The sequence below is a fragment of the Xyrauchen texanus genome, chromosome 47 (assembly GCF_025860055.1).
Source record: "Xyrauchen texanus isolate HMW12.3.18 chromosome 47, RBS_HiC_50CHRs, whole genome shotgun sequence".
Lineage (NCBI taxonomy): Eukaryota > Metazoa > Chordata > Actinopteri > Cypriniformes > Catostomidae > Xyrauchen > Xyrauchen texanus.
In genome coordinates, this window is record NC_068322.1 from 17620264 (window position 1) to 17640898 (window position 20635).

The 20635-nt window shown below is 40.8% G+C and overlaps 1 protein-coding gene across 3 annotated transcripts in view; it reads left to right on the forward strand.

Annotated features, from left to right (window-relative positions):
• The window catches only part of LOC127639027 (synaptotagmin-1-like), a 287031-nt gene that overhangs the window by 221402 nt on the left and 44994 nt on the right, over nt 1-20635 (forward strand). For all 3 annotated transcript variants that reach the window (XM_052120840.1, XM_052120842.1, XM_052120841.1), the window contains one exon: nt 11318-11506. In XM_052120840.1, coding sequence (XP_051976800.1) covers nt 11344-11506 — 163 coding nt within the window. In that variant the 5' untranslated portion in view covers nt 11318-11343. The remainder of the gene's footprint in view (nt 1-11317; nt 11507-20635) is intronic.

The following is a 20635-nucleotide window of genomic DNA, read 5'->3' on the forward strand; positions in this document are numbered from 1 at the left end:
TATATTCTATCCCCTAAACCTAACCCTACCCCTAAACCTAACCCTCACAGAAAACATTCTGCATTTTTACATTTTCAAAAAACATAATTTAGTATGATTTATAAGCTGTTTTCCTCATGGGGACCGACAAAATGTCCCCACAAGGTCAAAAATTTCAGGTTTTACTATCCTTATGGGGACATTTGGTCCCCACAAAGTGATAAATACACGCTCACACACACACACACACACACACACACACACACACACACGGCAACCCCTGGGCTGAGGGATCATTGAATATTCTTGCTTTAGTGATTTTGCATTGAAAATTAAATTAATTTATTTAAAAAACGTATATAATAAAGTGTGTTTCTTCAAGTGCATGTCTGTGTGTCTACGGGCAAATTATTTGTAATATTAATTTGATAACAATAATAGCCTAATAATAATAATAGTTTAATACATTAATGGGAAAACGAGCCAAATATCATCTTGACATCGTCAAAGGCATCAGCTATTGGAGATCACTCTGACCATGTCGATCCCCGAGATCATCATCTGTCGGCACAACCCTAAATCACATACATTGTGTCACATACAAAGCTTCTATTCACCCAAGACAAAATTACATAATTCGAAAAACTTCACCAGATATTAGAGCTCTGAGACCTGCAGAGACATTATTACTGTTTTCTGTTAATTAAATGTTTAAGATGAGCTGTTTATCGTTAAGTTGCTGTGCTTTACCTGCGTTTTAACAAGGATAGAGGTAACTGCACATTAAGATGGCTATATTGCCATTTAGAATGAAGGGAGGCTGTAATACTTGTAAGGTCTTTTCACTGACCACTTTAACTTGATTTCTGCAAAGTTGCAGGTTTCTTGCATCCTGCTGTTTTAGCTCTAAAATGTGCAGCTTCCTTTTGTCTGCGTGATACAAATAGTAATGTCCTAATGGACATTCTCAACCCTCTGTGAGTAATTATGGGTTTTTTGTGTAGGTCTATAATGGACTCCTCTGACTCACCATATGAAACAGTCTAGCTTTGCATGTGTGCGCTAGAAATATTCATATGTGTGGCATACGCACACTAAAGCTCACAAAATCCATCTTTTTTCCACCTATCCTCCTCCACCTTCCCAAAGTTTGGCTCGGCTGCCAGCTCAACTGCCAGCTCAACTGCCGCCCACATCACATCACAAGAGTGGCACATAGCTCCAAAAACCAAACAACACTTTTCAAGCATCACCAGAAACTGCTGTCAAGCCTCATGATCCAGAAATGTTCCTCTGCAAAGAAACGATCCACCTGACCACCCCTCCACAATCTCTTATTTTCAGAAATATGCAAAAGAAACATTAAGGATATTTATGTTGCTAGTCAGTGTAACATATCACGTATATCTATCTCTGAGCTTTTTAAAGACTTTTCAAATTTGATTGCTCTTTCATAGCTCAGGACAGTTATTTATGTTTCATTAATGCATCAACTGGGTCTCAGAAAAGTTCATCTGATTAATTTCAAACATCTGAGACATTGTTTAGCATGCATTAGGTGTAACTAAGTCTAACAATAGGTAGTCAGTGTCACATCTGTTGAACCCTGTGCACTTCACTAGTGGTTGACAGATATATCGCATAGGCCGATAAAGCAGCCGATATTCTGACTTTTTTAATTTTCGCATTGGTCAATAAAATTTCCCGTTTGGACATTTTTCTTGAGGGTGCTGAAAATCGCCTGCTTGCATGTGAAGCGACTGAGACTTGTAAACGACCAGTCATGGTTCATTTTGTTGTTATGTGCCATCATGTAACTACAATAATAAACCGGTGTGCAACACAGTGTCATTTAAACGGTCCGCATATCAGAGCCGCGGCAGAAACATTTGAGCTCCTCAACAGTTCCCTGTCACTTTTAACTGTCTTGTCTAATGATAACAAAGTAAATATCAATAAAACTAATATCATATACCGTCTGCAAATATGTGCGTAACTTGTTTAAACAGATGTAATATACCATCCTCACCATTTGAGCCGATTCAGCATCCTGTGGAGAACGTCTCAGGTTACGACTGTAACCCTAGTTCCCTGAGAAGGGAACGAGACGATGCGTCGATGACGCTTTGGGAACGCCTTTGCGTGAACGCCCCTGAAGCACGTATGTCAACTAGTCCAATGGAATGAATGAACGCCAAGGGCGGGTGACGTCATGACCAGGAAAGGATATAAGCACATCCGGTGCGTTACTCGCGTTAGCTTTTAGAGCCGAAGCAAAGACGATCGCAGGGATGCAGGAAGTATGGCAGGGCGACGCATCGTCTCGTTCCCTTCTCAGGGAACTAGGGTTACAGTCGTAACCTGAGACATTCCCTTACGAGGGAACTCGCGATGCGTCGATGACGCTTTGGGAACGATAATACCCAATACGCCATAATTACAAAATGCCAGTTGATAAGAACTGTCAGCAAATCAGTAAAAAGCACCTGGGATCCTGGGGCTGCTTCCAGGTACAGGCTATAAAACCTCACAAAAGTTAGCGGCGAGGACCAACCTGCCGCATCAGAAACCACCTGAAGGGAAACTCCTGATACGAGGGCTTTAGAGGCCGCCATACTTCGAGTAGAGTGAGCTCTGACCACCGAAGGGCACGGCTGGCCAGAGGACTCATATGCAAGAGAAATAGCCTCAGCTATCCACTTACTGATTAGATCTTCTCCACGGGGCAGCCCTGTGGACACAAGTTTTTCCTGGTCCGAAGATGTAAACGGAGGAGGACAGAATGCCTGCAGTACAATAACCACAGGCCTCAGCCTCAAGGTGCCACGAAGGAAACGAATAATCAGGGGGTCTCGACCCAAGAATGTCCTACCCACAGGGGCATGGAAAGCCGCAATGGCCGCCACGTAAACCTTTAAGGTAGAAGGACATGAACCTGATGTAAAACGATACTGGAGAAACTCAAGTACTGTGTTGACTGAACAGTTAACTGGATCTCGCTGATGCTGGTGACACCAAGACGTGAAAACTTTCCACTTAAGTGTATATAATTTCCTCGTGGCTGGAGCTCTGGAGCTAAGAATGGTCTCACCGACCTCAGTCGAGAGACCACTCTCTAAAAGTTGGGCCCCCTCAGAGGCCAAACCCATAGGTTCCAAATCTCCGGTCGGGGGTAAAATGTTGTGCCCCCTGCCTGAGACAGAAGGTCTCTCCTGACGGGTACCTCGAAAAGAGGGCCGCTGAGGAGATGAATTAGGTCCGCAAACCAAATTCGACTCGGCCAGCGTGGAGCTACTAATAATAGACTTACTCCGTCCTGGCGGACTCTCTCCAGAACTCCTGGGAGCAGAGCAACAGGGGGAAATGCGTACAGACGTAGCCTCGGCCACGTCTGTACCATAGCGTCCAACCCCAAGGGGGCTGGTTGCGTGAGGGAGAACCAAAGTGGACAGTGCGTCGTAAGCTGAGACGCAAACAGATCCACTTCTGCTTGGCCGTAAAATTCCCAAATGAGCTCCACCGCCTCGGGGTGGAGTCTCCATTCCCATGGCCTCAGCACCTGCCTCGACAGGGTGTCTGCTCCTATATTCTGGTACCCTGGGATATACACTGCCCTCAGGGAGAGTATTTTACCCAGGGACCACAAGAGGATCTGGTGCGCCAGTTTGCAGAGTGGACGTGAGCACAGACCCCCCTGTCGATTTAAATAAGAGACCACCGAAGTGTTGTCTGTACGGACAAGCACATGATGGCCCCTCAGATCTGGGAGGAAATGTCTCAACGCATTGAAGACGGCCATCATCTCCAGGCAATTTATGTGCCAAGAGAGATGATGTTCCTCCACAGACCCTGAGCTGAGCGGCCTTCCATTACCGCTCCCCAGCCGGTGAGAGAAGCGTCTGTTGAGATAGCAACTCGATGGCAAAGAGCTCCCAGCACCGGACCCTGGGACAGGAACCAATGTTTCCTCCATATAATCAAGGCGCGGATGCACCGCCGTATGATCTTGATCATACGAAGTGGGTTCACGAACAGGCGATAGTGTGGCCCGCATTGTGACTGAATCCCATACCACACCAAGGAAAGTGGTTCTCTGTAATGGAGAAAGCACACTCTTCTTGGCATTGAGTCTCAACCCCAATTTCTTCATATGAGCGAGAACGACATCTCGATGCCGAACCGCTGACTGCTCTGATTCCGCCAGAATCAGCCAGTCGTCGATGTAGTTCAGAATGCGTATGCCCTGCAGCCTGAGCGGGGCCAGAGCTGCATCTACGCACTTCGTGAACGTGCGGGGTGACAGAGCTAGACCGTACTAAGGGTACCAGTCTCTCGAGACTGGCCTCTGGTGTTAAAGGAACAGCCACTCCGGCGACCTGAAGCATATTGGCAGGAAACAACCGAACTGACTGTTTTTGAACCCCCCTCAGAGGGCTCACGTCCGGCGCAACGTCGAGACGACATTGCGCCAAACTTCCGCTGGATACCACTGCGCCCCGAAGCACCAAGGGTGGCGGGGTTGGCAGACTGGTCCCATGAGGACCCCGAAGTGGAGCGGGCACCGTATTCTGAGGTGTACACTGCTGCACCCTGTTAAAGGAACAGCCACTTCGGCGACCTGAAGCATATTGGCAGGAAACAACCGAACTGACTGTTTTTGGACCCCCCTCAGAGGGCTCGCGTCCGACGCAACGTCGAGTCGACATTGCGCCGAACTTCCGCTGGATACCACTGCGCCCCGAAGCACCAAGGGTGGCGGGGTTGGCAGACTGGTCCCATGAGGACCCGAGGCGGAGCGGGCACCGTATTCTGAGGTGTACACCGCTCCACCCTGTTAAAGGAACAGCCACTTCGGCGACCTGAAGCATACTGGCAGGAAACAACCGAACTGACTGTTTTTGGACCCCCCTCAGAGGGCTCACGTCCGACGCAACGTCGAGTCGACATTGCGCCGAACTTCCGCTGGATACCACTGCGCCCCGAAGCACCAAGGGTGGCGGGGTTGGCAGACTGGTCCCATGAGGACCCCGAAGTGGAGCGGGCACTGTATTCTGAGGTGTAAACCGCTCCACCTCAGTTAGGGCTGTCCTCGATGGTCTGACGTGCATATCATCAGGACCTTTTTTTTTTTTTTTGAGCCGAAGCCTTCTTAGCCGTAAGTACAGTCCTCAGATCCGGAATAGACTTAGCCGACTTCGGCTGAGAGTGTTGGCTCGGTCCCCAAGATTTCGGGGGAGCACGAGACGCAACACTTATTTTCTGTTGCACATGGTGCGAGGAGCTTGGCTGGGGATGCTCACGCCAGGAAGGAATTTTTTTAAAAGCCTCAGATTGTTTTATATTTTCTAGAAATCTTTCAACAACCGTATTCACAGAGTCACCGAAGAGACCAGAGGGAGACACAGGGGCATCTAAAAGAAAAGCCCGCTCTTTATCTTTAATCTGTGCAAGATTTAACCAAATATGTCTCTCAGTAGCTACGAGGGCTGCCATAGACCGCCCAATAGCACGGGCGGTCTCCTTCGTAGCTCTGAGAGAAAGATCTGTAGCCCGACGAAGTTCTCGAATATCGTCGGGACTAACTCCCTCACTCCTATCGATATCCCCCAGCAGATCTGCTTGATAGGCTTGGAGCACTGCCATCGTGTGTAGACAGGCTCCAGCTTGACCTGCTGCCATATAAGCCTTACCCACTAAATTGGATGTGGTTTTTAGTGGTTTATTCGGCAACACGGGATCCTTCAGGGACGATGCAGACCCAGGAGACAGATAGCTCGCGAGCGTCTATTCAGCTGGGGGCATCGACCCATAACCAAAATCTTTCAGCCCCTTTATATTTGAAAATGTGTGAACATAGAGGTTAAAAAGACGAATATGGTTTATTCCATGATCTACATAGCTCACTATGTAGATCCGGAAAAATGGAAGGGCCCGGTTGAGATGAAACATTAGATGTGAGAAAACGCTCGTCTAAATTGCTTTTAGGACGAGTATCTATTTTCTGCTGGCCAGTCAACATTTAATTTATTAACAGCATGAGTTATCACCTCAATAAGCTCCTCATATGCTGGGGAGAGGGAGGCGAATCCTCTCCCCCTATTGTGTTAGTGTTTGTGTCACTCTCATAAACGCTCAGTAACTCCACCTCCTCAGAGCTAGAGCACCGAAGCATCGGGCTCTCTTCCCGGCGGAAGAAGCAGCTGGCTTCGACACTGGCAAGAGAGCAATGGATCCTCGAGAGATCCATTTGCTAACCCCCAGTGAACCTTCTCCGAGCTGCCTCGACAGCCGCGGGTCCAGAACCCTGAGGTTCGCGAGCCTGTCCATCATCCTCAAATGCGGACAGACGGGAGCGGAGCATGCGGAGCGGCAGACGCTCACAATGGTGACAGTCAGCCCCTCGAAGCTGACATCGCATGCTCCACTCCCAAACAAACTACACAAAGCTCATGTGTATCTCCACCCGTGATATAACGAGGGCAAGGAGAAGCACAGGCTTTAAATAGTTGTTTCGCCATAATATCAATATAAAGAGAGACAGACAACAATAAATAAGACAGACAGTTTTGACACAGAGCGCTTTGCTGAGGCACAAAAGCTGGCGCGAGTAACGCACCGGATGTGCTTATATCCTTTCCTGGTCATGACGTCACCCGCCCGTGGCGTTCATTCATTCCACTGGACTAGTTGACATACGTGCTTCAGGGGCGTTCACGCAAAGGCGTTCCCAAAGCGTCATCGACGCATCGCGAGTTCCCTCGTAAGGGAACTCATTTACCTCTATAGCATGTATTCGATCAGCCTCTCCTAAACAGTTCCCTGTAACTTTTCCAATGATAAAAGGCAAATATCAATAAAACTTCTATTATATACCATTTGTAAATATGCTGATATCTTGTTTAAAAAGATGTAATTCACGAACCTCATGAAAATCCAGCGTCGAGCGTTCATCTTATATTTTCCTATGAAGCGCATTTTCTATCAGCCAGAATAAAAAACTTCAGGAATAAAAGCTCCTCTCATTTACATCACTCCGGTCACTCCGTAACAATCCAAACAGGTGATCCAGGCTGTTTAAATGGTCAGGAGATTGCTGCTCGAGCTGTATCCGCATGAGTGCACCTTCAAGGCTGTGTCCGCAACCAGGCAAATGTGCCTCCGGAGCCTGTATATGGAGGTACGATGAAAATAAGGTGCTTTTCAAATTGTTCTGAGACCAGTTTCCTTACGAGTTATTTTCATTCATAACAGATGTCAGTTAAGCCATTAACTGATTAGGAAGCAAGGTAGCAAGTCAGTTGCCAACATTTTCAGATGCAGCCCATGGTAAAAGCACTTCACGTGTGCTATGAGTAAATGTCTTATTCACTATGTACTGTATGTACAATTGGTTTGATTGAATATTTTTGGAGTAAATGTGATTGCTAACTTGTACATGCCACCCATGGTTGCTGGACTACTGTGTGTACTGTTGTTTCCTTCCTAATATATTAACAATTTCTTCATGTGCAAATAAATTACTAAAATGTTATGACTAAATAGAAATCAGAAGAAACTGCTATCTACCATTTAAAATACAATTAAAAAAAAAACATTTTTGTGTAAAACTGAATTAATATAGTGCTAAATAAGAGTGTATTTTTAATGTTTTTTAAGCAATTTATGTTTGTTATTTTCTATATTAAATTGTTTGATATATTGACATTGTATTGGCCGATCGGTCACCCTGCTCTCTGGATATCGGCATCAGCCATTATAAAAATCCATATCGGTCGACCACTACATTTTACACCCCTGTGTGCAAACAGACCACACAGCTGCTGCTGCTGTGTACATATGTAAATCCATCTCCATAGAGTCTGTGGTGTGTTAGGTGTGTTAAAGTCCTTAGCGTCAGTTAGCCCTCTACTTGACCAGATGTTGGTCAACATCCAGTATCCTGAAAAGTATTTTGGCACTTAATGCACACTTACAAAAATATAATTCCATTATATCAAGTTGCATTTATTTTAAAGAATGATAACAAGTACACTTTTAAAGCAAAACATGTCACAAATTACTTTTTCTTTTTTCTTTCTTTGTTTTGGTTAGAAATGATAAAACAATATGTATATTGTTCAACATTTTGTATTTAGACATGTTTTGGCTCTCAAACGTTAATGAACATGTCCATAGTTAATTAACTACATCTGTGGTTACTCGGCAAGGACACTTGTATAAACTTGAAGGGGAAATGATGTCATACTATTCATAAACGGTTATCTGGATTAACCAGTTGGTTAAAAGTAATTGCAAAAATGTCAAAAGTGTGTTCTTTGGAAAGGGTCTAGCTGCATTTTTTTACAAATGGCACTTGATTTGATGATTTATTGTCTGATGTAAATAAAATTTTTACAAAAAATAATAAACGTTTTAAAGTTAAATCTCTTCTTCTTTTTTTCTCATTGAATATCCCATTTCATTAAAATAATTCATTCCAATATGGAAGTAAAATGCAAATGCCATTTCATGTTGACTTGACACTTACAACATAATCTAGAGTTCTGGCAAACTTCAAATTAGCTGCAAACTTTTCATTGCCACTCATTATTTTCACATGCAAATGTGCTTGTGATTCACAGCAATTGTTTGCCAGAAGTTTGCAGCTCTTCACCAGTAGTGGTGAACCCCAAAATTGGCAACAATGGACAATTTGCCGCAAGTTTGCCTCAAAATACATTTGCACGTAAAAATGATCAGTGGCGAATGTTCAGCAAGAGTTCATCCAAAAATGTCCTTTTGCATCCAAAAATTTCCTTTTGGTCAACATTGATTTGACCATTGAAATTTTTGACCAGATTTTGCCAAATTCCTTTAGCTTTGTAAATACATGTTGTTGTTGTTGTTTTTTTTTGTTGTTTTTTTTGGTAGTACAGTGGTACTATTTATTGCTTATTGTCAGTGATATATTAACATGATTGAATAGAAAATGGCTCTCTACGCAGCACATACTAAATGTATATTTTGCAGAAACAAAAAGCAATTCTTTAAAATATCTTTGAACAAGAAGTGGATTCTGATTATCTGACACTGTTAGAGATCAAATGTACACTTCATTTGCCAGACTAAACACCACAAAGCTACATTTCAGTTTGTTTTTTTCAAATGTTTTCTCTAGTTTGCCCTTGAACACTAACACACACTGAAAGCAAACCAACCACACAATCAATACTACCTATAGCCCATCAATCCTGCTGTCACCATAGTGACATGACCACAGTGCTGACAACATACGCAGAACAACAGCTCCAATGTTTCCATAGTCTTTCCAGCCAATCACCTGCAGAGAAAGGAGGTGGGTCCTCCCACCCCATACAAAGCCTAATTTAACTTGCTGCAACTTCATTCTGACTCCTCTAAACTTTGGGCTATTATACCTGCAGCATTCACTCAATCTATCATTATTCCATCTGAGTGATTGACAATGGTGGTAATTATAGAGTAGGTGCAATGGCAGTGACGCTAGCGGTGGCATTTTCTAGAGGAGAAAATAGCTCACAATCTGCTAGATGTTCATCAGCACGTACTACAAGCTTCAGCAGACCTCCTGGGGTCAGGATTGTACCTGAGAGAGAGAGTGTAGGCAGGGCTCAACCATAAGGATTTTTCCTGCTAGCCCGTTCAGGCCAGTAGATCAGATTTTTACATTGCATGGCAACATTTTCATTGGCCCTATGTCAAAGACATGTTTAGTTCTGGTGTTCTAGTGTAAATTTCACCAGTAAACTACCGCAAGCCACCTAAAAATCATAGGTATACTGAAGCGGTGTGATTCTATGAGGCCAGGTTGGAATTGCCAGCATAAATGCTGCATTGGCCCAATTGGGCAAGTGACGTTCCCATCAACTACCTCAAACTTATCTCACACTGACCCTGGGCATTCTTATATTCGATATGATACTGACTGCACTTGTAGTGTTGTGACTGAGAGAGTATAACCAGGCAAGTGAGTAAATGAACAGAGGACTGAGCAAACGCAAGCTAGAGATTAGAAGAGACAAATGGATGGATTGGAGGATGTTTAAACAGCTAAACACACCTCATATCTTGGTCGTTCTGAACATACTGCAGTGAAGGACCTCACGTAAAGTCACACTTCATTCTCCACCTCCCTTGCACACTAAATTAGACACTTACATACTAGTGTTCTTGTCTTCTTCATTCTCACCATTTTCCTGTTTGCTCCATCTACTGTATCTTTATCCACCTTCTTCAACTGTCCAAATTAACAGAAGAGTGTTCTTTCCATGGGAAAAAATCCTGTTAATTTTTTCCATAGGGCATTTTTTCAGGATAAAGCTTTAAAGACAGACCTACTGTGAGCTCAGAGGTTTATCCATCAATCATAGAATTGCATAAAGCACGCCAAAAGAGCTCTCCAGTGACCACTACTCCCATGATGCACTACGAGTAAAGCAATCAAGTTGTTCTCCCAAATCCTCCCTGTCCTATAAATTAATGGGAATAGAATTTACTGAACCAAGGTAGCTGAAAAGTGGACAGGCTCTGATGCGCCCTATGACAAAGATCTTGTTAATGATTGGTCATTTGTGGCTATCTGTAATGACTACTAAACTGCATAATTGAAAACTGTGTCAGGTAACCTATTTCCTACTTTAACTATGCTAATTCCAAGTCTTGCAAATCACTCCTATTCTTCTTACATAAAATAATATAAACTAAAATCAATATGTAATTTGCATCTTGTGGGGGACTGGAAAGTTTTAATGAATTATGTGGGTGGAATAGTGCTAATCCACTACGGGACTCTGGCAAGAAGCGTGACAGGAGACAGAGAATCAGTCAAATCTTTACATAAACTCTTCTTAGAAAAAAGTGTACAGCAATGAACATCCCTTACTCATCAATGTCATCACACAGTCGTTGTGTCACCTGAGGAAATAGCGGAGCAAACAATGTGAAAATCAAAAGCGGGATGGCAGAAACTGCCATCATCTAGTGCCATACATAATAAAGGTGTCATAGTAAAAGTCCTCCCGGGGAATTTAGAATACATCTATTTATTTATTTGGCAAGTAGCCATGCAATCAATGGCATATGTACGTTCAGTGAGTTATTATTGCATCATAAACCCCTGCAAGGTGATATAAGACCAGGTTCTGATTACCTGTTAGGGTTTATTTTGTGATAGTGACCAATATTGACCAATAATGAATTATGAAAATTCAAACGTATTAACCTACAGACAAAGAGACTGAAAGAATTGTGAATGTGCAACTGTTATTTCTTATTAATATTCCAGATGAATAATAGGCTTTTATCCTCTTTTCTCTGTTAGCTTTTGCCTGGCTGCCACATTCAACAATGAGTCGAAGGGAGGCTTTGGTGGGGAACCCTGCGCCCAGCGTGGCACCTGAAGTACCGGGCAACAGCACAGAGGTGGCAGGGCCCGGGCCCCACGAGACCAAAGATGAGATGTTCTCCAAAGTCAAAGACAAGTTCATGAATGAACTGCACAAAATCCCACGTGAGTGAACTGCTTTTTTAACGCTCTAAACATACATTTTCGGATAAATTGCATTTAATTGTATTTCACCTTGGGTGTGTGGTCTATTCATTTTGCATAATTTTGACATTAAAGTGGATAGTGAGAAAATGTTAACAGAATTTTAATTATGTTGACAGAGTTTAACTTTATGTAAACCCTGAATGGATTGTGTGGATTAAGAACCAACACTGGTAGCGAATTAGATCCATTTCTGATTATATTTTGTTTGCATATTATACCCTCCAATGTCAGTCCAGAACAATAATGAGCTTCGAAAACAGGCAGCAGCTGAACATGTTCCTTTTCATTCTAATTGTAAATAAGCAAGTAAATGAGTTTTGTTATTTGCATGCCTTTGTTTTTCCCAATGCCCTCTGCCTCAGTTCTCAGTGAATGAATTCATGCATCATATCTAACAATCAACCTATTAACTATACACATTCTGTTGTTTTCATGTAAACATGCTGGCTGAAACATCTGTAACTGTTCAAATGTACATTCCTGTAGTTCAATAGTGCTCCACTTTTCAGCCCAGCATATAGCTGATGACTAAATATAGACATTTATTGGCTTTTGTGGAAGAGAATCTAGTGACAGGAAGTGGCTGTTCTGAAAAGATTGTATCAGATTGCACTTAAGGCCACAAAACTGATGCATGGTATATTACTGCACAACAGATATTGTGGGCAGGGACACTTATGAGAGATTTACATTCCATTTTGTAAGATGGAGAGATGGTTGTTTTAGAATATCAAGCTCTAAGAGACTGCTTAGCTTCTGAAGGTTATACTGTAAGTTTAAAAAATGAACAAGCTCTAAAGCTTTGTTCAGTTACATCCATTTTCAAAATTGAGTTTTCAACTCAAAATGTCTGTTCCAAAACTAAATTAGCTACATCACTGTTTACTGCTTAAATTTTCTGCATTATAACTAAAATAGAACATCGCAAGGCACTGATTTGAAAGCTATCCATAGGCAGTAATTCCTGAGAAGTGCAAAAGCATACACTCACAGTTCACTCCAGTAGTTCACTCCAACTCAGCTGCACTCTTTAGCATCTAATGTTAGCATGTTGCTAGGCTAATGTCTCAATACCCTAAAAAGCACAACAGTACTGAACAAAATACTCTATTTTTAAATAGATGGAAATATTTTTGAAGTTTTTAACTAAATCTATATATTTAATCAACATTGTTCTATCATCTTGGATGAAAAATGTTCTGGGACTGGAAAGGATACATGCTGGCTAAATATTTGTCTAAAAACAAGGTAGAACCCCAATTCCAAAAAAGTTAGGACAGTATGGATAATTCTAATAAAAACAAAAAAGAGTGATATTAATTAATTTAATTAATTTGACCAATTGTCACACATTATACATACATTTCTGCATATACATGGTGAAATTATTTATTTTTCACATATCCCAGCTAAGCTGGGGTCAGAGTGCAGGGTCAGCCATGATCACGGCCCTGGAGCAGATAGGTTCAAGGGCCTTGCTCAAGGGCCCAACAGTGGTGTCTTGGTGGTGTTGGGGCTTGAACCCACGACCTTCTGATCAGTAACCCAGAGCCTTAACAGCTGAGCCACCACTGCCCCAGTGCTATATTCATATCATTACAACAACACATTAATTTATGTTTTACCATGTGTATTTAATTGTTTATATATGTACTGTATATGCATGATATTTGTAGCATATATATATATATATATATATATATATATATATATATATATACCACAGCATTAAAACCACCTACCTAATATTGAGTAGGTCCCCCTTGTGCCGCCAAAACAGTGCCAACCCGCATCTCAGAATAGCATTAATAAGTAATAAGTAGATCAGAGTCTCTAGTTTGAGAAAAAGATACCTCACATGTCCTCAGCTGACAGCTTCATTGAATTATACCAGCTCAACACCAGTTTCATGTACAACAGTGAAGCTAAGACTCATGGGTGTAGGCCTTATGGGAAGAATTGTAAAGAAAATTACACTTTTGAAAGAGAAAATCAAAAAGAAAAGGTTAGAGTAGGTAAAGAAACGCAGACATTGGACAACAGATAATTGGAAAAGAGTGTTATGGATCTTAACCCCTTTGAGCTTTTGTGGGATCAGCTAGACTGTAAGGTGTGTGAGAAGTGCCCGACAAGACAGCCACATCTATGGCAAGTGCTACAGGAAGTGTGGGGAGAAATGTCACCTGAGTATCTGGACAAACTGATAGCTGGAATGTCAAGAATGTGTAAAGCTGTCATTGCTGGTGAAGTTTTTGATGAGAACTCATTTTTTTCAAATTGTAATATTTTTTCATGTTATTAATGTCTTGACTATGCATTGTGATCAATTGAATGTCACTTTGGTGAATTAAAGTAGCAATTTCTTTCCATAAGAGCAAGGTCCGTACATTATTCAAAATTTTTGGCCACCAGTGTATATATATATATCTGAAGGTCTGTGGTGGTGGCGTAGTGGGCTAAGCACATAACTTGTAACCAGACGGTCACCACCATTGTGTCCTTGAGTAAGATACTTAACTCCAGGTTGTTCTGGGGGGATTGTCCCTGTAATAAGTGCACTGTAAGTCGCTTTGGATAAAAGCGTCTGCCAAATGAATAAATGTAAATGTAAATTTACATTTCATCAGAGTTACATGACGACACCAAGGCTGACAAGACACTACTGGCAAGACCCAAGAAAGATCACAATCCTATCCTACACCTATTGTACCTTACCATTGGTGTATGGTAATTTTTGCCAGATACCTCTCTGTATCGCTCACATTCTCGATTTCTCACATCAACCATATCTCTCTCTTTCTCACACTTGCACACACGTAACTCTCAATTTCTTGCACTTGCAAACACACTTCCACCCTCTTTCGCACTCAGAGACACACTCACCACATTAATTATCACTTTCCCTTCCAGCAGACAACTGAGGGTGGAAATAAAGGGTTGCCACATTTGACTCAGACAGATATGCCCTCTTCTGAGAGCTAGCCAAAAAAGACACTCTATTACAGTGGCTTAAATTACTGTTTTAGCCGCCTCCCTCCATCATGCACACATCTCTGTGCCAACCGGTGCCTGGGCTGATAAATGCTTGGGCTAGAAGGGTGCTATATTGACCGGGGCATCAGGAATATCAGAGGACCATTAGTGATGAATGGACGAGCTTAGATGCTGAAGATTTGAGCTGGTTTGTGCCAATATATATTCCAGTGTGTTGAATATGCTCAGGTGCTGCCGTTAGAAGTAAGACACATGGACTTGTCATAATCTGCCATAAACTGGAGAAACACATACAAATGTGGTGTAGTGTTGATAAAGATTTACTGAACTCTATCCCTTCTGCCTTTCTGCCAACGCACTATTTAGAAAAAAACATGAAGATGAATCGTGTATGAGATCTATTTCCATGCCGCTGTCATAGCTCAACAGATACTCCTCAGTACTGTAGACTGAGGGTAAATGTAAATTACATTTGTTTTTGTAGCAATTTTGCAGAAGTGATGAATTTGAAACACTTTTCAAAGGCAGCAACTCTCACAGTTTATTCCAATTGAGTCTAAAGTTAGCACGTTGCTAAGCTAACATGTCAATACTCTAATAAGCACAACATTAGATTTGTTTTCATTGCAATTTTGCATAAGTGACACTTATATGCTTTTCAAAGGCAGCATCTCTCACAAATTTGCGGAAAGATTGCGGCTAGTTTCGATTTTTTTGTAAGGGAAGGTAATGTCTCAATACTGTATTGAACACGAGAATAGATAGATGGGATGAATCATAATTTTTTTTTTTTTTTTCACTACAGAATAAAAATAGGCTATTAGTAATCAACACTGCAATTTAATAAAAATTAAAAAAAATACATAAAAATATTTGATTGCCACACTCATATTTCAGCAATTAATCCCTGGGACTGAAGAACAAGGTTATACTAAATGAATGGGAATTTTTTTTTCATGAGAAATACACATAAGTGACATTTAAAAGTGCATGAGAAACTCGACTAATTCTCACAGTTTATTCCAACTGAGTCTGGCATTAGCATATTGCTAAGGTAAAGTTTCAATACTCTAATAGTGTTAAATAGTCAATTTCATGATAAAAATGGATTGTTAGATTAAAAAAAATAACTTAAGGAAGGCTAATATGCCTTGAGAGATATTTCCATGCCAACTTCAACTATTACTCTGCGGTACTGTAGACAAGGGTTAGTGTAAATGAATGGGCAATTTGTTTTCATAGCAATTTACCTCACACTCTCAGACGGTGACACATATTCAGAAAGATTATGCATAACCTGTGATTTCTAATGTTCCCTCAACACTCACGGTCACATCATTTCCACGCTACCCGTCACAAATGGTCCTCCGTGTAGAATCACTCAGACAGGTAGCTCGCAGTACGCCACACTATTTTGTCACTGTTCCTCTTTGGGAACATTTCCCCTCAAGCTTTGAGGTTGGTTGACGGGCACAGGTGTACTGTTATTATCATTCACTGAAAATAATTGAAAACATGTTTGCTAACTTAAATCAGAATAAAACTTGCATAATTGGGAAAAACTTAAACAAAGCAAAAAAGTAATTTAAATTAATTAAACATGAAAAATATTACTGGATAGCCAAATTAAAATTATATGAATTAATGCATATTTAAATAATATTTAAATAATTTGAGTTAATGCATTATTTTATGGCTACCAATCTAAACATTTTAAACTATACTGGAAAAATACAAAACCATGAAAAACTAAACTAAGAGTCATAGAGTAAAACTAACAAAGACTTTTTGTACAAATTGTAAATGAAACAGAAATAAAAACTACATTTCAAACTAATACAATAATACAATAACCCTGCCTAGCTGTTTGAACATGGATATTTTGGCATGGAAAGGTCCATGCACTGTGTAGTTACACAACTTGGTTGACCCTGAGCAACAAATAAAAGTGACTACAGCACAACAGCTCTGGTGATTCTTCCAGCCTGCTCAAGCTCAAGGCATCTGTTTTCTATGATAATTAACCTCTATCCAAGAAACATTTTGAGACATTATTCAGTTCTGCCACAGTTACTATAAGTAATGAACACACTTGGTCCAGTGTGTACTGTGATCCCCAACACAATGGCCCTAGATTTGAGCCAATTTTATGTTCTACAAAACACCATATTCATGTTAATTTAATGATTTGCCATTATTGCAAGAAATCTACATGTATTTGCATTTTAATTTGATCACATTCATGAAAATCCACACTGCTTTGTCTTTTTTCATACATTGATTTTATGGCTCTGTTACAAACCCTAGTGAACTGTCTTGCTGTCTAAGGTCTTTATAGGCCGATGCATTTTATTGGGTGGTCAGATCAAATGCTTTCTTGTGCTAAAAAACAGATAGATTTTGTGAAACCAAGAGAATGGAACGAATGTGTCTCGAGATGCATTTTTAAGAGTTGAGGTTCTTTTAAAAATGGACATGGGGTCCAAGAAAATTACACCTCAAGATGGTCAAAAAAGGAATATGTGGCACAAAGGTCAAAATATCCATTTAGTGTATGTTTACACAGCCAAAGTGACAAAGCACAGAATAGGTCAAGGTGTACATTTTATCAGTATGTGTGGTCACTGGCAACCCATTACCGTGATGTTATGTGCTCTAGTATTTAAGCTACAGAAACTCCAAGGAAAAAATGCTGGGTCTCCAAGCATGTTTGTGAAGTATGTTGAGTATCAGAGTTGTTCAGTGGGTTTGTTTTGTTGCCAATGTGTAAAAAGCCTCAGTTGTGTTCGGCAACAGGAGGTGAACTGGAGAAGGGTGCCAACCATGAGCACAGCCAACAGTCTGACAGATGGAGCAGCTAGCACTTTCATTTAGCTGACCTTTGACCTAATCCCATCTCCCTCTCTTTCCCTCTCCTGTCTGCACCAAAGACCATCCCAGAGGACATCTGAAGGTCAGCAGGCCCATCAACTCCCTTGAAATTAAATTATGTAAACAAACAAAAATAAAATCCCAGTCCTCTCCTGCTTACTTCCCATTATAAAGTCTTCTAGCTCCAGCGTTGGAAGAGAAATAATATAATTTAAAACAGGTTAAAACTGCATTAGATTAGTAAACAAATTGTATGAGAAAAGATGAGTAAAGGCACCTTTTTCTCTCAAAACGCATTATCCTGACAAATGGGATAACCCTCATCTAATTAGCAGTCAGAAGATGAGAAAGAAGGACAAATGGGACTTAAAATGAGGGTTTTTTGTTGAGTTGTTCCTCAAAGCTGTCTTTTGATATTTTGAGCCCTATAATCATTATTATCTGCTTTTAGTCAAAGTCTCATCAGTGGTGTCACTCGCCATTCGAATGCTACGTACATCACAGACTGAACATCAACAAAAGCTGTAATAACAAAAGATATGATCTGATCTGAATGTTGCTGAGGATATGAGACGGTGGATATTATTCTACTCCCAATATCACACAAACTGTTATCACAGTCTGCTTTCTTTTTAATATCCAATTTTTCTCATATCAGTTTGTTGATTTGTTTGGGAGGGACATCCAGTGTTGGAAAATAACTAACTAAAAGGATTGATATGCTACTATTTTTTTCCAGACTGTTGTCACAGTGAAATCGTAGGTTGACTTTTCTTTAGCTAAAATCGCTTTTTGCTTACTGAAATGTGAAACACTGCCCCCAGTGACCAAAGTTGTAAGTGTTTTTTTCTCCCCTTTTCTCCCCAACTTGGAAAGCCCAATTCCCAATGCGCTCTATGTACTCGTGATGGCGTAGTGATTTGCCTCAATCCGGGTGGTGGAGGATGAATCTCAGTTGCCTCCGCGTCTGAGACCATCGATCCGCGCATCTTATCAAGTGGCTTGTTGAGTGCATTACCGCGGAGATGTAGCACACGCTATTCTCCACGATATCCACGCACAACTCGCCACGCACCCCACCGAGAATCACATTACAGTGACCACAAGGAGGTTAACCCAACGTCACTCTACCCACCCTAGCAAACCAGTCCAGTTGGTTGCTTAGGAAGCCTGACTGGAGTCACTCAGCATGCCCTGGATTCGAACTTACGACTCAAGGTGTGGTAGTCAGCGTCTTTACTTGCTGAGCTTCCCTGGCCCCCAAGTTGTAAGTGTTGTTGGGCATATGGGCACATGTGATTCCCTGTGAAATGTCTATGGAGGCCACCAAAAGTGAGTTGTGAAGCGAGTTTTTTTCAGCTGTACAGTTTGTAATACAGTGAAGGGGAATGCATTTTTATTAACTGAACCCCCCAACCCAAACCTAGGCTCTATGTAGGAAGTTCTGGTTCTTCCATCAATGTTTTGGACCTTTTTTAAGATTATGGATTGGAATGAGACTCATGACTCCCTGTCACGTGTGTGAGTCGTAGGGCAGAGAAAAGAAGATCTCCTCGGAACTTTGCGTTCCGAGCATTCCTGAACTCTACATTGTACGGATCCTGGGCAGAAGGGTGCCGAAGCTAACCCAGCCGAAGAAGGGCTAAGAGGGAAGTGGGCAAGAGCATGAAAAAGAGAGCCAAAGAAGAGAGTGTTCATCCTAGGCAAGGAGGCTTTGTACTGTTGAGGTTGGCCGCACCCCAAAGGTGTCTTGAGCCAATCAGAAGTGTCTTTTCAGATACCATGTAATCATCTCCCTGTCCCTCCTTCTGAAGCTGATTATTGAGTCTTTGTCTGTGAAGATTCCCGTTTCCCACTCAAAATAGGGCAATGTTTAAGCATGACCTTTTATATCTCAGATACAACATGAATATATAAAAAATGTATTAACAAACATTCCTGAAATGCAGAAAGAATGTCAACGATAGTAAACATCATGTGCTTTATCATGAATGGTAAGCATTTGTCATATGACATGAATAAGACAAGATTAAAAATTATAATCATCAATATGTCAGTTATAAGTGATTACAAATCACAACACATATTTTAAAGGTTACATCAAGCTACAATCATTTGTGTACAACAGACTGTGAATTGTGCAGTGTAAAACAATACAATATTAAGTCATTTGATAGTGTTATAGCTCATAATACATGTATATGTATTGTTAAACCCCAAGAAAAGTTAGTTTTGGGATTGTGTTAAAGTTTCTGAATTAAGATGAGATGTCTTGCTAAAAAGAGTTCAAAGGGATCCTTCCAAAGACAGTAAGTTAAAGACGTCTCGTACAGAATTTTAGCATGTGATACAGGAAATGTCTTATTGTGGGCATTCAATATATAATTTTTTACGTGTTTGTGTGTTAGTGAATGAATGAAACAAAGGAGCATCTCTCTGGCATGGGGGTTTCTTCAGAAGTGTAGTCTTTAAGTCATGTGATGACCATTAATTGTGTGGGTATTTCTGATTTAAATAAATTGTTACCTAGAGTACCTTTTCCGTAGCAAGCTACTTGTTGCCTCAAAGCTGTTGCTATTTTTGTCACATTACATTTTATAAGCATTCTCAACAGCAGCATGAACTGAATCAATATTCCGATGTGTTCACCAAAAATGTCCTCCGTCTCATTCGTATGAAGAATTGGGATGTCTGATTAATTTAAGTAAATTGCTTCTTCTTCTTCTTAGGATTCTGGCAGGTGAGTGCTGAATCAGTGTGTTTAAATTAAAAAAATATTCTCTAAATAATTTCAGCCCTTGTGGGATATTTCACATATTCTTTCATTTTGTGATATAAAAATTATATTTTTTTACAAGAATCTAGAAAACAATATGACAATCAGTTAATTGCCGCTGTTCATCACAATGTTTTTGACCTAACTGTATGAATAAAGGTGTTTGTAGTTTTATTTGTGGTATTGCAGTTTAAAGCGGTTAACTATTTGCTCTAATTAAGATCCTTATTGTTTTGGTGCCTCAAAAATACTGTTCTTATTACAAATAAATAAATAAATAAATACAAATATATCTTTAGATACAGTGTCAAATTAGCTTCCCAATACAATGAAAAAGTAAAACAATATGGTACAGTTTGGTTGTCACAAGCATGAGCAGTAGAAGTCCAACTCTTTCTTTTGATATTCAAGTTTCAAACTTTCCTACATGCATATTGAAATTACCA